This window comes from Pararge aegeria, chromosome 26, assembly GCF_905163445.1.
Source record: "Pararge aegeria chromosome 26, ilParAegt1.1, whole genome shotgun sequence".
Taxonomy (NCBI): Eukaryota; Metazoa; Arthropoda; class Insecta; order Lepidoptera; family Nymphalidae; genus Pararge; species Pararge aegeria.
In genome coordinates, this window is record NC_053205.1 from 1,970,509 (window position 1) to 1,988,121 (window position 17,613).

The 17,613-nt window shown below is 34.8% G+C and overlaps 2 protein-coding genes across 4 annotated transcripts in view; both read right to left on the reverse strand.

Annotated features, from left to right (window-relative positions):
* LOC120635110 (zinc finger protein 551-like) overlaps window positions 1-740 on the reverse strand; it is a 35,399-nt gene extending 34,659 nt beyond the window's left edge. Inside the window, exon 1 of the mRNA XM_039906030.1 lies at window positions 487-740. Within this exon, the coding sequence (XP_039761964.1) occupies window positions 487-560 (74 nt within the window). The 5' untranslated portion in view covers window positions 561-740. The remainder of the gene's footprint in view (window positions 1-486) is intronic.
* A 5,794-nt stretch (window positions 741-6,534) lies between these two features.
* Window positions 6,535-17,503, reverse strand: LOC120635424. 3 transcript variants are annotated; one of them, XM_039906447.1, is made up of 7 exons: window positions 17,431-17,503; window positions 15,971-16,145; window positions 15,246-15,338; window positions 14,479-14,613; window positions 9,833-10,291; window positions 9,223-9,268; window positions 6,535-8,116 (listed from the first exon to the last, which is right to left on the reverse strand). In XM_039906447.1, the coding sequence occupies exons 1-7, from the start codon at window positions 17,457-17,459 to the stop codon at window positions 6,585-6,587; spliced, it is 2,469 nt and encodes an 822-aa protein (XP_039762381.1). In that variant the 5' UTR covers window positions 17,460-17,503; the 3' UTR covers window positions 6,535-6,584. The 3 variants fall into 3 exon arrangements, with proteins under 3 accessions (XP_039762381.1, XP_039762380.1, XP_039762382.1); XM_039906446.1 differs by having other exon boundaries at window positions 17,257-17,498; XM_039906448.1 differs by lacking the exon at window positions 9,833-10,291 and having other exon boundaries at window positions 17,257-17,498.
* Window positions 17,504-17,613: the final 110 nt, after the last annotated feature.

Genomic DNA, 17,613 nt, shown 5'->3' on the forward strand with positions numbered 1-17,613 from the left:
TTTGATTGGGAAAACTAGCTGATATTCTGAATGAGTGTTTATTATAGGAATGTCAGCATGTATTTCAGGGTGGTCAAAAAGCTTTGGGACTACTGTAACTACAACAAGACAGCAGATCGGATCAGTGGTAGCGGCCCTCCTCTCTGAGTTCAAGGCTTTGGGTTCGATTCCCACAACCAGAAAATGATTGTGTGATGAACGTGAATGATTTTCAGTGTCTGGGTGTTTATCTTTTTATTATAAGCATTTATTATTAATAAAAAAATATATTCATCAGTAATTTAGTACCCATAACACAAGCTACGCTACTTTGGGGCTAGATGGCGATGTGTGTACTGTCGTAATATTGTATATATTTTAACAAGGAGTGGTAAAAACTACCGTCTTCTTAAAGCCAATATTAATCAGGTTACTGGCGTTTTAGTGGCTTGTGCGTTAACAACGTACTGCAGCAGTAAAAGTGCAGCGAGAAAATTGAACACTCACTCATGAAATGTTATCGCCTCGGAGCCGCAGTCGAGCTCCGTATTGGTTTTACAGAAAGGCACACAACAATGCATTATCAATGTTTTTCAATGTGTTGTAGGAAAGCAAGGCAACAGCCACTAAAGAGTCATACCATCGATAATCGATACACGATATATCAATATTCTAGTCATAAAAGCAAACCATTTCACATAATTCACTATTGTATTGCATTTATTGATTTCTTTAATTGCTATAGCAAGCTATATGGAAAGTGGTGACAGACAAACAGACTAAGGAGATTGGAGCATTGGTAATGTCAGAATTTATCTTTGGTGACAATTGACTTGATCGTAGACTGAGGATATGGAGGGTAGAGGTAAGGAGTGTCATCTTATATGGGAGAAAAGTTGAAAAAGTTTCCAGTTGTTGCGCTAAATAACAGTTCAAAAATCCTCCACAATGGCGCTGGTGGATGCACAGGGTATGGTATGAATGTAGCAATCGTAGATGAATTTAAGTATGCCGAGTTAAAAAATTTAATGTCATTATCGACTAAAGTAGTTAATTATTGAGAATTTCAACAACTTACGTTGTACAAAATATTGTGGTAAATATAACCTTACTTCCTTGTATCTCCATACTTCCTTGTTTATTTTTCAAGCCTACTCTAACAATATTTATATTTGGCGCTTCTTTTAAGAGTTACCCTGATGCAAATGTGGCGCCATCCTAATTTAATACATTTTGACGACACTTTTTCATATACACAGATGACTCTCCTTACCTCTACCCTCCATAAGTGTAACCGCGACTGAGATGGAGGCAACAACAATGACGTAACGATGACATTACATGACAAGGTTTGCGTTTAATGTTGCCAGAATAACTGCGCTGCCCTATTTATGTATTAGATGGAGTAGGTTGAAGTTGAATGGATTTTATTTTTTAACCTAACCAATTAATGAATTTCTTAATCAGTAGGTTGCTTGAAAGCATCGTAACGTATCATACGTTTTCATCTGTCACAAATGTAATAAATTGTTAATTTTGGAAAAGGGCAACTGCTGAGTTTATTGCCGGCTTATTCTCGGTTGAATCTGCCTTCCGAACTGGTGGTAGAGTCACTACAAACAGACAGACTTGACGTTTCAAACGTGCTTATAGAGTAAGCCTTCTTGAAAAAAAATTGTTCTGAATTTAACATACATTTTTTTACGTGCTAGGGTTGGAAAACGTGGAATAACAACACATGATGACTCTTGTGAAACTTTATTCTTCTCTGCAATACAAGGTTCTAGAACACATTTATAATCGCAAAAGTAAAAAAACGCATTATTGATTGAGAAACAATGTCAATTTTGTGTACACATTTCTTACTTTTTCTGTGGGTTCTGACAATGCTTTTGTATATTTATATAACCGGACTTGAAGATATTTCATAGTAATAGCTTTTATGTGAAGGATTTTATGATCTTCTAGGGGAGAATGGTCATATGAAATACCATGTTTCTTAAAAAACTGTTTTCCCAAACATTTACGATCGATATATTTACTGTTGTAGTAGTTTTTTTTTTTTAATTATTTTACTACCCAATAATGCTACATTATGCTTAAATACTTTTTCGGAAATTTCACAAACTGTTATTACGTCGCTTGAAGGACAGTGAAGACCACCTTTATCTTTCTTAAAAATAAATTTAAGATGATTTTTTGAGACCGTATTTATCATAGATACTAAACAATTCTCACATTTTACTATCTTATTATTATGTATGTTATTATCTGCTTCGTAAACTCTGTTAGTAAAGTAGGATCAGCAAGATAGTCATGATAAGTGTCAATGTTAAACGACTCATGTTCAGAATAGCTTTCGTATTTCTATGTCACTGGAATGTCTCAAAAAGGGTAAAGTAGCATTGATTGATTTTTCGTAACGTGAATTACTGTAAGTTAAAATGCTTATATTTTCAAGAGTTGTGCAATTTCCGGTATCAATGTGTTTGAGTACTCCATGAACAACTAACATTTTGTATGCAGCTCGAAACTGCACCGCTGAAGGATTATAATTAAATGCGCCTTTAGATCGGATTGCTCTAAAAGAATATTCCAAATGGTCCTAGCTATGTTATAAGTAGGTAAAAAAATTAACTCGAGTTGGTGATAAGTCTATCAAATAAAAATTGTACACTACGAATGCAGCATCTTAGTCCGAATACACAAGCTTTTCTATTACTTCGATTGACATTTTGTTCGTTAGCCATTTTAAGATTATTTAAATATATAAACATTTCATTTAAAAACACATCAAAATTTTCAAAATTGGTTGCATTAAGAGGTTTTTTATAGCTATATGCATTAATATTGCGACTATTTTATATCAAAAATGTTGTTAATTCTCCTAATTAAATCAACGGTGCTGATCCTTGGAACTGTTCTAATTCATTTTAGTCACAAAATTTGATAGCATCAGCCACTAAAAACAACTAAATGTTTGAACTGCCAGCTTAGCTTATTATGTGTTTTGTAAAGTTAATGTGAGCTTTTTTTCTATTTGTTAGCTAAGTGAAGTCCTTCTTGTTCCTGCAAATCATGCAGTGATGTAATAAATGTCCATTTTATTATTTGATCGTCGCTAGTTTTTAAAACTTCTTTATTGTCAAGCAGATTTCTCATTAATTTCACAATGTGAGGTGGATCAGGAAAGAAACAAAATTCTTTGATAACACCGCCTATATCAATTTTAAATACAGGATCAAGAGTGTCATCAATATCGATCTTGCAGCCTAATATTTTTGCTATCGCAAAATTTAATTAATAGTCATCCATCACAAGTTAATTAAATAACATTAAAATTACATGAATCTAACAATTTAATGCAATCAATAACTTGCTGTGCCTTCTGTTCGTCAGTTACGCTTTCGATTAGAAATACCTACAGGTATTTTCCAAGATTCGTTTAGTGTTGTAGCCATAAAAACTAACGCCTGTGTGGCCATTCTAATATTATCACCATCTAAATTCACACCTATATTAACTGCGCCAAGAAATTCTCCTCCTTCCAAAATCACAGCTTTTCCTATTAAAATGTCATCAAATGAGACACAAACATAGATTGTTTCAACGCAAGTATGCACTTTTAACTCTAATGCATTCAAAAAAAGCAAAGCTTCTTTGATGAACGCGGGATTACCATCTACCGATACCAACTTACTAATGTTTGATGGTGTGGGAGGCAAGTATGAAATTGTTCTTTGACGTAAGAGTAAGCACGAGGACTTAAAAAGTGCAAACATATAGTGCGAATTTTCTCAACGAAGGAGAATATTTTTTTGTTTTTCCGACACACTAAAAAGACGTTTTAGAAAATCTTAATATGTCAGCATCCTTATACGATATTATCGATTAAATTTTTATTTTTATTTTATTTAATTTATTTAAACATCTTTATTGCGTAATAAAGGAGAAATTACAAATATAGTTAAACAAAAAATTAAAAGCAAAAGGCGACCTTATCACTAAAAGTGATCTCTGCCAGGTAACCTTATCGATAGTACACAACAAAACATGAGAGACGGGAAATCGCAAAATAAACAATACATAAATTTACACACTTAAGTACATACTACTAATAACTAATATAATAAATTATTAAAAGAGATAAATAAAATAAGATATAAATAAATATATATATATATGTTTTTAGTTCTGTATGTAATTATTTCTGACAATTGAGCATTTAGTTTCATCAACCGCCTATTTTTTTGCAGTATAGTAGACATTTTTTTTCTAAATTTTTCTACATTGATCTGCGAGATAATCGAGATTCTGCGATGCGAGATTAAAAAAAAAAAAAAAAAATCATACAAAATCAGTCAAGATTTAAAAACTAAAATTTTAATATTAACCTGAGTATTAAAATATTTTTTTACTGCATGTGGCACGGCGTCAGTATATAAAACTGTCTTTTTTAGTAATACATTTTCCGAAAAATGTTTGCTACATATTTTATTAAATTTGGGGGGTTCCAATATTTTCGTCCTGTTGCTGTAGTCCATTTTAAAAGATCTCAATCATCTGGAAAACTAAAAATAATTTTGTTGTAATTTCAACATTCATAGATACTAAGTAAATAATAAAAACTAGAATTTTCTTCTATTTAACGATTTTTAACTCAATCATTTGTTATACTACATGCTACGCTTTGTGTAATTATCACTTACTAAATATGATATAAGATATTAAATGATATGCCGGGAATTTTCTTCTCACTATTACTATTACTATTGCATGAAATAACACCACAACGAACCATTGTTTGATAGTCAATATTAGTAAATAACGTTGTTGAATATTTTTATTAAACTTTTTTATGTGAAAAAAGTAAATAAATACAAATAATAACACATAAGATGACACCACGAACTGTCAAAGTTTGTCTGCAACTAAAGTAGCTGACCTTGAAATTACTATTATTATCTCTATTAACATATTCTATTCTTGGGTCTATCTTTATTATTAGTTGTATGGATCGTGGTCACGACGGCACTGCGTAGGTACGTGATGTCAAGTTGGATGTCGCGTGCAGAATCAGACTACCCGCTTTCGTGTTATTTTTGTTGGTATTTCACGAACTGTTCAAAGTCAAAGTCAAAGTCAAAGTCAAAAATATCTTTATTCAAGTAGGCCCACAGGTGGCACTTTTGATACGTACATAAGAACCACACGGTAGTGAGATGATGGCGATAACCACATTCGTAAACTTAAAACTAAAGCTACGAGGGTTCCAAACGCGTCCTGGTCTAAGAAGAAGCCCACAACAAACTTAGCCGGGTGTTTTTTTTTTTTGTTATCACCATCTCACAATGATGTTCGACACACTACACTGACAACGTCACTTTTAAATTGAGAAACTGTACGATGATTTCTTGGTTTGCATAACTCTACACTACTACACACTACACTAAAAATATTATCGTGGCATGTACCCGTTGAACTATATTTAAGAAATATCTTCAGTAATTTGGCATTTGAAACAAGAAGATAATACATTGCGTCACTATGCAACCGCTTAACAATGTTTTTTCGCAAGGGGTTTAAAGTACAAAAAAGTTTAACACATAAAAAAATAAAAGGTTAAATTTTATTAAGTACCTCTTAAATTTAACTACCTATTGAAATTAACAACTCATATCGTTAAAAGTTTTGTACATTTTAATTTTTAAAACTAAAATCTACGACCGTTTTAATAAAATAAACTGACTAGTCCACACGTTGTTTCCACTCGGCATCTTATTGTGTACTAACAGTACAAGTTTATTATGACAATCTGAGTCACAAACAGTAAATAAAAATTACAAAGACAAACAACATGAATAAAAGAAATCTGATATTATAAAAACTTACTAACAAATTTAACACTTAAGATAAACGAAAAATTTCGGGAGGCAGAGTACGGCTGACTATGCTATATTCTTGTCTATGTCTCAATGTCACCTTATAATTATAAGTTATCTAGAGAGAGAAATTTAGTAATCCAGTTCTATAATCAACAGACAGCTTCTTATCTGTAAAAGCGTTAAAGACAGATCATTACATCGCGACCGGATCGAATGCATGCCAGTGCCAAACTGCCAACCCAATGAAATAACGCTTTCTTTACGTTTTTTTAAGGAGGGGTCTAATGAACAAGTTTGTAGACTTAAATTTTCCAAAATATTTATGAAGAGTCCGTAAGTCAGTCAGCTAAATGTGAGAATTTTTAAAAAAAACCAAAAAAGAAAAATAACGTGTGTACTTATGTACACGCGTTAGAAGTAATACTTCTTTAGCGTGACAAGATTAAAATTTTTTTTATCTCACTTATATTTATATAAGCCCTATTCTCCTCTTTCCGAATATTTTTTTTTAAATTTCTTAAATATTAATAGTTTATGGAATATTGTCAAAAAACGAAATGCCATTTGTTCATTTGTTTTTAACTTTTACAATTTTTTATATACTTTTGGCACATTTCTATTAAAAATAAATTAAATTTCAATGAAAATTAAAATTAAAATCCAACTATTTTCGTGTTTGGAATCTGGTGCACTTTTCGCCAATTTTTAATAAATACGTTGTCAGGGGATGCCTTTATGAGTCACCAGTTTTATATTCGATAGACGGTGTAGAGTTTCATCGATTGCTATTTTTTTCATCGTGAAATCATTAACAATATTCCTAAGCGCGACATCTTTGTTTTTAGTCCGCGGTCGCTTGTTTGGTATTTCAAGAATTTGATTGTTTATTTTGTCGTCTATTTCAAGGTCACTCTTGCGGGCTTCAGTTTTAAAAATATCGATAATTTGGTATAGAGTGGTTTTTTTTTTTATTTTCTTGTAGAGTCGGCTGTGCCAACCTTCCACGTGATTGGTTATCGTGTATGTATCATCATGACAACACATAAGATGAGAATTTTTATCAATCCATTCCTTGAACATGTATTCCTTGAATGCACTGATCTGCGCTCCGTTCGGTGAATTTTGCGATAGATAAAGCCACCCATCAATTATGTTATCTTGTGGAAGGTGGGCCAACGCGACGCACAGTCCCACAAATTTTTTGCCGCCCTCTGCCTCCGTAACCCCAAGTTTCTTCGCATTCTTACATAAAGCTTGACTGTAATGGAAGAAGCATCCACTGACCACAACTTCGGGAAACACTTCATGTATTGAATTTAAAGCCGAAACTTCATAATCAATTTTTATTTCGGTGGGCCTGAAGTCTGGGATTTTATCCTTGAGCAACGTAAAAAGTCTCGTATACGTTATTTGTTTTTTGTTCGGCAGAAGGCAAAACAGTAGTGGAACAAAAGTGTCGTTAGCTAGATCGCCGTATATTGTGTAGATATGTTGAAAAAGTTTTGGCTTCACTTTAAACGTTCCATCTAACAACAAACGGCTGACATTTTTAAATGCATTTTTGCACTTCGCCGATGCAAAGCACAAGATTTTCTCATCGGTGCCATCGTCAACAAACAAAAAATTATCGCCATAGGATTCTGATATGACTACATCAGAAAGCGTATTAAAAGACGTTCTGTCAACACCCAGAGATTTGTTGCGTGACCTGTAAAGGGAACTTTTGACACTGTTGAAATCTGGGATCTGGTCGGCACAATCTAGGGTCATTAAATGGGCAATAGATTCTTGGTATACAGATGGAATAGGTTCCATACCAGCTTTGACTCTAGTCCTACATTCGTCTATCGCTTTGGCGACATATAGTTCCTTGTAATCCGGTGTGCAAGTATGGGCAGTTTCCCTAGCGACATTCGTCTTACTGCAGTTCAAAGTTAGTGACGCCGTGCAGGGTTTCGCGGTGCACACCCACAGGGAAGTTTGATTTTTGTTTGTCTTGCTGATACGAAACCTATATCCAGAACGGTGTAAAATGGCTCCGCCTTTGACACTATTTGTGAAACTGAGTCCTAATGCGTTTTTATCGTCCGACGGTACTGATGGCTGTGTGTATTCAGAAGCTTGGTTTTTAGATGAAGTAGGCATTGAATCAGAGCAAGGTGTTGGACATAACGTGTTTTGCTCGCCAATTTCTTGTTCTTCTCGTGAATCTGGTTGATCTTGTAACAACGCCACTAAACTGGGTAAATTCGCTAAAAAGAAAAACATATATAAATATGTTAACAACCTGTGTTATGAAAACTAAGCTTAATTTGCTATAATACGCGAAAGCGAAAAGCAGAACAATCTGTATGGTGTAATTAATAATTTCCCTAATCCGTATACTCCACACCAAACAGATGTTCGGCAATGCACCCTCTACGCACGTTTCGCTCCGAAACCGGAGCATTATCAGAAGCTTTTGACTTTACAATGAATAATTGTTAAGTCAAGATAATTTAGGGTAGGCCTAAGCCGTAGAGGCGACTTAAACGTCGATATTTTAAAAATTGTTATGTAGGTAATATTTGAAGATAATTGTAAGACGCTTACAAGAAAGTTTTTTTTCAAGTGCTAACAATTACCTTTACAGTTCGGACGCTCATGTGCTTCATAAAGTATTTTACTTGCACATTTATACTTTACTAGCTTTCTTCCCAGTATGAATTCTCATGTTCGACACTAAGCTACTGTTTGCTCTATATTTGTGCTAACAATTTCTTATTTAGTGTTGGTGCTACAAAAAAGGATTTTTACTTGCACATTTATACTTTACAAGATTTCTCTCCATGTATGAGGTATCATGTGCGATACTAAACTACTATTTACTGTACATTTGCACTCGTATAGATTACGTAAATGGTTTATCCAGTGGTTACAATTCCTAACTAAGTATAGGTGCTCATGTGCTTCAAAAAAATATTTTCATTTGCACATTTGTACTAGTATAGCTTACAAGTAAATGGTTTTTCCAGTGGTTGCAATTACTTATGGCGCGTGAGTGCTCATGTGCTGTAAAAAAAAGTACATTTATTTGCATATCTATGCCCGCATAGCTTATAAGAAAATGATTTTTCCCGAGTATGGGTACTCATGTGCTATATTATTTATTACTATTTACTGTGACCTCGTACTAGCGTAATTTACATAAAAAACGTTTCTCTACCGTAGGAGTTATCATGTGCCTCACTAAACTAGCTTCAAGTACAATTCGTTACAGTAACTTTGGCGCGAAAATCGCGGTTTATTTTTTACCCGAACTCAGAAAATTTGCAAAGAGAAAGTCTTTGACAACTTATTTCTTAATAAAGTCACCAACCTGAAGTATCATATGCAGAAAAATTCTCATCCAGTATCTGATTGTCCTGCAAAAAAAAACGAATATAATCTAGTTACATTCAGAATTTTACTATTATGTATGTATTAGAAGAATACCATACACTACGACAAATTTTAAAACCAAGTTGGCCGCTACCACAAAATGGAAATTCACAACTACCTCAATATGGTTATCAAATTAAATTGCTTGACTAGTATAATAATGAACACTATCATGCAAGTCGTGTGTTTTTAATTTTTTTGTTATAATTATTATTCTATTAGTTTTTATATATTTCACCATATATTCTATTTTTAAAAAGTTACGTTACACTTAAAACTAATAAAACGTTTGTTTATATAATAAGACAGCAGCAGGCTCCGCTTTCATGTCTCACAAGATAGAAAATTCTATAGATAGCAATCTTCTGAGTTTCTTGCCGGCTCTTCTCGGTAGAATCTGCATTCCGAACCGGTGGTAGAGTCATACAAACAGACTGACTTGACGTTTCAAAAGTGCTTATAAACTGGGCCTCCTTTAAAAAATGAATTTTGAATGTTCGGTCAGGTCATAAATAGACGTTTTGTTGAAAATACTTCACCAAACTCACCTCCATGTGCAATGCCATATGGTCGTTTAATATATCTTCATCCGCAAATTCCTTTAAACAGATTGTACACTCAATGCTTATTTCACACTTAACCGGTGTTCCAAACACTTCAGAGCTTAAAGGTTTTACCATCAGATCAGTTATTGACTTTGGTTCAGACATTACACTATCATCTGACAAACATTCTTCCTTAGCTACGATTAATTTGACATCTAAACTATCTGCATTACTCGTGTCATATTTAACTTCTGTTTCAAGTCGAGTGTCATCTTTTTCATTTTTCACTGCAACCGCTTTAACAATGACGTGTTCTTCAGATCTACGTAGTTTAGTCTTTTTGTCTACATCAAAATGTTTTATATGTAAATCACAGTGATTAGGTTTTAGTACACTCTGTACAATGTTAGGTTTTAGTTGATTTTTCAATTTGTCCATCAACTCCGTATGTTGTATTGTTATCTGAAAGGAATTATAAGATACTTCATCACATCAAAATCCTATTACCGGGCCGCTACAGAGGACGTGTCTCCTCCCACAATGAGAAGGGTGTTCCGTATATCAAATTATTCTAAAGCGTAAGCATAAATACTTTGTTTTTATTTTTATTTATATTAATTTCTTATTTTTATCTTACTATCTAATACTGAAAAGGACAACGTATCAACGTCATTAGCTTACGGGCGATTCTCGCTAACGTACAACGCGGCGCGGCGCGCACGTCCTTGTTAATTCGGGACTTCAACACTTTTCTATGTTTTTTGTTTATTTATTTGGAAAACAAACAGCTATAAATAAATTGTTACAATGGATAAACCTTATTATAGATCTTACAGAAGCCAATAAAGTTTTCACTATTAATTAAAATTATCTTAATGATACGGGAGTTTTGATTAATTATATGGATAATAACGCAAAAAAGATTACTCAAATTTATAAAGTTAATCCTAAAATAGAAAAAACAATGAAAGTGCATTTTTTGATTGCAGATACAAACTTTCCATACTTATAAAAAAATTGGTCTATATTAAGATACTTATTATTGTAAATATCACATGTTCTTATAATAAATCTTTTCCGACTATAGTTAGTCGTGGGAGAGTGTTCGTTTTACGATTAAAACGTTTGTCGGATTTGGGAACACAAAAATTTATTTTATTTGCCAGATATTGGCAATCGATTGGGACGTTTATTATTTTGTAAAAAAAATCTGATCTTTGTGTTCTCTTCTAAGTTATAAAGAATTTAATTCTGAAGGGTCAAAGGAATTAAATCTTTTACTAACACACTATAAAAAAAATACGCAGAATGATCTCTAGCATATCCACTTGGATTTCAAGCAATGGAAGCATATTTTAAGTGGGATCTTACGAGTGAGTTGAAAAGTAAAATGAGAGTATTTGGGTTCTTAAAATCAATGGTCTGACGTAAAACAAAACCAAGCATTCTATATGCTCTTTTACGAATAATATTAAGATGAGGTTCAAATGATGAGGTTATAATGTACGTAAGTAAATAATGTAAATAAGTAAATAATGTACCTAAATAAATAAATAAGTATAAGTAAATTATTTAAGTAAATAATGTATGTAAGTAAATAAAGAGTAAGTCAATAATTTACTTAAGTAAATTAATACGTATATAATGAGAGTAAATTATATAAATAAATAATTATCTCAAGTAAATAAAGAGTAAGTAATTAATGTACGTAAGTATATAATTTACGTATGTATATAATGTAAATAACGTATTAGGTAAATAATGTACTTAAGTAAATAAATAAGTACATAATGTACCTAAGTAAATAATTTATTAAGTACATAACATACCAAAGTAAATTATTAAGTACAAAATGTAAGTAAATTATATAAATAATTAATAATATAATAATTTATCTCTTTTACATTATTTATTGTAAATAAATTAATAATATATGTAAAACTATATACACGTAAGTAAATAAATCTGTATATAATGTAAGTAAATTATTTAAGTTAATAATGTATATAAGTAAATAATGTACGAGAGTAAATAATGAAAATAAGTTAATAATGTACGTAAGTAAATAAAGAGGTATATAATGTAAGTAAATATAAGTTAATAATGTACGTAAGTCAATATTGCAAATAAGTTCTCAAGTAAATAATGTAATTAAATTAATAATGTATGTGAAACAATAATATACGTAAGTAAATGAATAAGTATGTACGGGAGCTATGGTGATACGCTCGACCGTAACAATAGGAAGATCTTCCTCCGAGCGGGTGATCGTGCTCGGGGACCGAGGTCCGAACTTTCATTTTTGGAAGATGTATATATAGGCATTCTTAGTGAACACTTCGCTAGCGCGATGTAGGATTTTAGTAGCGCCATCTAGTTATGTAATGTGGAGACCGCCACAGTATTCCCCTCCGAGACTGGAAGTCGTACCATTGAAGCAGTGTTGCTTGCTGTAGTATGCCTCTGTCACCAATCGTGTGCGTACGTTGCGTGCGTCGAGAGCGTTGAGAGCGTCGAGAGCGTTGCGTGCGTTGAGAGCGTTTCGTGCGTTTCGTGCGTCGAGAGCGTTGAGAGCGTCGATAGCGTTGCGTGCGTTGAGAGCGTTTCGTGCGTTTCGTGCGTTGAGACCGTTGCGTGCGTTGAGAGCGTCGAGAGCGTTTCGTGCGTTACGTGCGTTGAGAGCGTTGCGTGCGTTACGTGCGTTGAGACCGTTGCGTGCGTTGAGACCGTTGAGCGTTACGTGCGTTGAGACCGTTGCGTGCGTTGAGACCGTTGAGCGTTACGTGCGTGCATTGATTGCGTGATTGCGTGCGTGAGGCGTGCTTTGTGGTGCTGCGATGATCACGTCGGGGTCACCACTGTACGGGAGCTATGGTGATACGCTCGACCGTAACAATAGGAAGATCTTCCTCCGAGCGGGTGATCGTGCTCGGGGACCGAGGTCCGTACTTTCATTTTTGGAAGTTGTATATATAGGCATTCTTAGTGAACACTTCGCTAGCACGATGTAGGATTTTAGTAGCGCCATCTAGTTATGTAATGTGGAGACCGCCACAAGTATATAATGTAAGTAAATTATATATATTAATGATTTATGACTGAAAGTCAAAGTCAAAGTCAAATATTTCTTTATTCAAATAGGCACATAGATGGAACTTTTGATGCGTACATTACATGTAAAATATGACATACGAGTGAGTTGATGGCGATAACTAAATTCGTCTACTTAAAACTAAAGCTACGCGCCCTGGTCTAAGAAGAAGCCCACAACAAACTTAGCCGATTGTTATTTTTTTTATATTGTTATCACCATCTAACAATATCTTTTAAAACTATTAAAGAAGCAACCTGGTTAGAGCAATAATTTACACCCAAGCATTTTATCGTTGACGTAGTCCTTAATACTATAATAGGAATCATGACACTGCCAGCACCTATACTTGAAACCGCTGATTAGACCTATGGAGTCAGGAGCTGGGTACCCCAGATAGGAGAATCCTGCATCGACCGGTAAGTGCCATACGTGCATTCTTACTTTCAGTGTTAGAACTTTAATCCGTTCCAAATATTCCATACATACTTTCCCTACGAGCCGAATCTTTTATTACCAAGTTTACGCCGTAGTTCACCAAAGTGGCCCAGTGCGGATTGGCGGACTTCACACACCTTTGAGAACATTATGGAGAAATCTCGTGCTTATAAGATACTTTACTTCTTTTGTATTTTTTACTAAATTTTTACACTCAGAGGTAATATCAAAACAAAAACAAAAAAAACAATCAAACAAAACAAAAATTCAGTATACCTTATATAAACACTTTTGAAGTCTGTGTGTGTTTAGTGACTCTAACACCGGTTCGGAAGGCAGATTCTACCGAGAAGAAGCCGGCAGTTGTTCTTTTCCAACATAAACAATCTACATTTTACATTTTATATAATGCATTTAAATTTTTTGGAACCGATAGACCTACGACTTAGCTACAATAGCCACCTGATTCCTTTACCAACTAAGCTACAGGTCGCATTTGTATGCGACCTGTAGCTTAGATGCCAAAATTAATATATGCCTTTTTATAGGTGTTATATGAGACTGTAGCGTCATCAAGTGCTCTCCATTGTTTCTAACTTGTATCATAGTTAAAACAATATACTCATTACTTTTTTATTGTAAAGTATGTTTTATAAATAAAAAAAAGCAAACTAAAAACATATTTTCATTGCGTTATTTACCATTGTTACACGAAAAAATATAAAAATTAAAACTTTTTTTTCTTCGTCATCTACAATCAGTCGATAGACTAAATACATTTTTTGAAGTTCTTATTGACTTTGCAGTTATGAGGGCCAGTGTCCTCAAGTCTGTGCAGTATCGAGCACTTCTGCCCGCTTCAGACGTCTGATTCTTTCCACAGTCAGTCAGGCTGAGTGCCAGTGGATTGCGGTGTTAAATTATTACTTATAACGTTAAAAAAAAATATAAAAAAAATTAAAGTTCTAAGACAGGTAAGAATATTTAAGACTTTATGAAACATTGCAGTTCGTTCGACTCTTACAATGGTTTATATTAGGAGTTAACATAGATACTCTACTTGTTACTGTGATGATAATGATGATGAAATCGAATAAAAAAACAATACTATAATACTTACAAGTCCATGTTTTTCAACTAACTCCATCATCAGTGCGCGAGCTCTTAAACTGTTGTCTCTTAATCTACTGAAGTTTAGCAATCTTTGAGCGCAATGTACGCAAAGTGTTTGTTTATAGCTTCTTTGATCGCACAACTGAAACCAATTATACTTAAATAAATATAAACATACTACGACAATACACACATCGCCATCTAGCCCCAAAGTAGGCTCAGCTTGTGTCATGGGTACTAAGAAGACTGATGAATATTTTTATGAATAATATACACAAATACTTATAATATACAGATAAACGCCCAGACACTGAAAAACATTCGTGTGCATCACACAGACATGTTACAGTTGCCTTGGACTTAGAAAGCAGCTTTGCTGCTCACTGCGCCAATCGGGCTTCTAATAAATGGCAAAAATCTTTCTCCTATACGAATTATATATCAAGTTTAGGGTAGGCAGAACTTTTGCGCATGCAGTGCACGCCACTGGCGGCCTGCTAAGCTTCTGGAGCGAGCTCGGTTCGCTGGAGTGACCCAGTGGGGAGCCGCACCAGTGGCACTACGTACAACGGAAGGTACCAGCGAACCAAGTACGGAGACAAGCCCATTAGGATTAAAAGAAAGAGAAGAAAAAGAAGTTGGAGAAGAAGAAGGACGAGAAGAAGAATGAGAAGGAAAGAGAAGGGGAAGTAGAAGGAGGAGAAGAAGAAGACGACAAAGAGAAGAAGAAAAAGACAACCAAGGAGAGAAAGAAGAAGAAGAATAAGAACTTACTGGATGTCCCACTAAGTTTTCATACGCTTCTTCCAGTTTGTATTTCCTTATTAAAATCATCTTGCTGTGAATGTCCAGACACATCATGCAGACCTGTGAAAACATTGGAATATTGAGAGATTGTGAAAACATTGGTAGCCTATTGTTTAGGGCATTGAATTATTATTGTGTTTAAAAACAGTGAAAACTCCCCGCACACGTACTCGTATCTCTACACCCGCGTAATGTTGCTATATCAAACATTTTTTTCCCATTTCCCCATTTTATGGTGAACGCTAAGAATATTTATTGTCATCATCATCATATCAACCGATAGACGTCCACTGCTGGACATAGGTCTTTTGTAGGGAGTTCCAAATTTTCGGTACTGTGCCGCTTGGATCCAGCGGCTACCTGCGACGCGTTTAATGTCGTCGGACCACCTCTTTGCGCCGGTGGTCGACCAACACTGCGCTTACCATTGCGGGGCTGCTATTCCAGCAGCTAAGGACCCCAACGTCCATCCCTTCTCTGAACTATGTGCCCTGCCCATTGCCACTTCAGCTTCGCGACACGTTGAGCTATGTCGGTAACTTCCCAATTGCTGTGTTCCGGATTGAACCGACTGGTGGCATACATTGCTTATCTATTTTGATGCTCATTACTCATCAGCAGCGGCAGAAATAAAAATGGTGCTATTACTTTCCTGGACAAGCTCTTGCCACATACTCGTATCTACTATCTACCTGTACTGTTGATGGAATGGCACCAATGCGTATCTGCCTTGAGCCACTTTCTGTTTTACACATGTCATCGCTTAGAAAATGCTGTGAGCAGACCACAGCAGAGTCTAGCAGGTCAGCGGCTTCTATGCAGAGAGATCTGAGCCAAGCAGCACGGAGATGCATTTGACTGGGAAGCCTGAAAATCACAAATTGTTTTACATAAAAGTTTAATAAACAGTGACAATCCAGTACATAGTATAGCAAGACCTGCAAACTTATAAATACATTTCACCATTTTCATAATTTAATCAATGCGTCTCGATGACTTGACGGCCGATTGGGGCAGTGGGCAGCGACCCTGCTTTCTGGGTCCAAGGCTGTGGGTTTGATTCACACAACTGGAAAATGTTTTTGTGATGAACATGAATGGTTTTCATTGTCTGGGTGTTTATATTTATATTATAAGTATATATGTATGTTATTCATCAGTCATCTTAGTTCCCATAACACAAGCTACGCTTACTTTGGGGACTATATGGCGATGTGTGTATGGTTGTAGTATAATTTTTTATCAGGTAGGTATCAGCTATCCTCTTAGGATGAGAACGTTCAGGCCATAGTCCCACTACCAGGTTTTTTTTTATTTTAAATAGACACGTGCTTGACAGCAATCACACCTGATGGTAAGTGATGATGCAGCCTAAGATGAAGCGCGCTTGCCTAGAAGATGCCTATTCACTCTTGATTTGAAGGTACCAAGGTTATAGGTAGAAGATGGGAGGGCATTCCAGGCCTTTGCGGTGCGGATCAGAAAGGAAGAAGCAAAACGCTTTGTACGTGTTGATGGTATTTCAACCACGTAACGGTGCAGATTCTACACACACCCTTTAGAACTATCTAGTACCAAAGTAAGCGTTGTTATGGGTAAGATGCTAAGATCACTGAATATTTTTATGAATAATATACATATATAGTTATAAATACAGTTGTACACCCAGACACTGAAAAGCATTCATGTTCAACACAAATTTTATTCCAGTAGTGGGAATCGAACCCACAAATTGCTTGCAATTTGTAGATTTATAAGATACGAAAAGAACGGTAAAGCAAGCTATAATTGTTTACGCATTACTTAATAAATAGTTATTTTTGTTCTTATCTAAACCAATCTTGGGGAAATTATGCATAGACGTAGGTAGTTTGCATTCTGAATATCACGAGCTAGAGTAAGGCCGGGACTGTTTAGACCGCAAATTCTTGCCACTGCAGAGTAGGTAAATGTTCTTACGATTAAGTGAAACACTCACTCATGAAACGTTATTCTCTCAGAACCGCACAGTTCCGCGGTCTTGCAGTAGGGCACTAAACACTGCATTTTCAATGTTTTTTCATGTGATTTTACATACAGTAAAGAAATATAATTTAATCTTTAGCAATTGATATATACAGAGATTCTTCCCCTTCTTTTGATTTCGATATACATTACGTTGTGTTGCGTTGTGCATGACATCTTTTTCACCGAAATAATTTTTTCCCAGCTCAGCTCACAGCTGTTTTTATTTACTTTAAAAATAAATAACACAGACCAGTAACGATTTATTTACTTTTCTGTGTTAAACCTACCCATTAACTCACAGAGTACTGACCCTTATAAGAATCTATGA

Bases quoted from the DNA above. Each gene is read 5' to 3' on its own strand.
- LOC120635424 (XM_039906446.1), bottom strand. From the start codon at position 17,324: ATGCAGTGTTTAGTGCCCTACTGCAAGACCGCGGAACTGTGCGGTTCT. The intron at 15,339-15,970 runs GTAGATAGTAGA...ATGTTTTCACAG, and splicing joins CCATTCCATCAACAGTACAG to GTCTGCATGATGTGTCTGGA. The intron at 8,117-9,222 runs GTTGGTGACTTT...TTTTCTTTTTAG, and splicing joins TTCTGCATATGATACTTCAG to CGAATTTACCCAGTTTAGTG.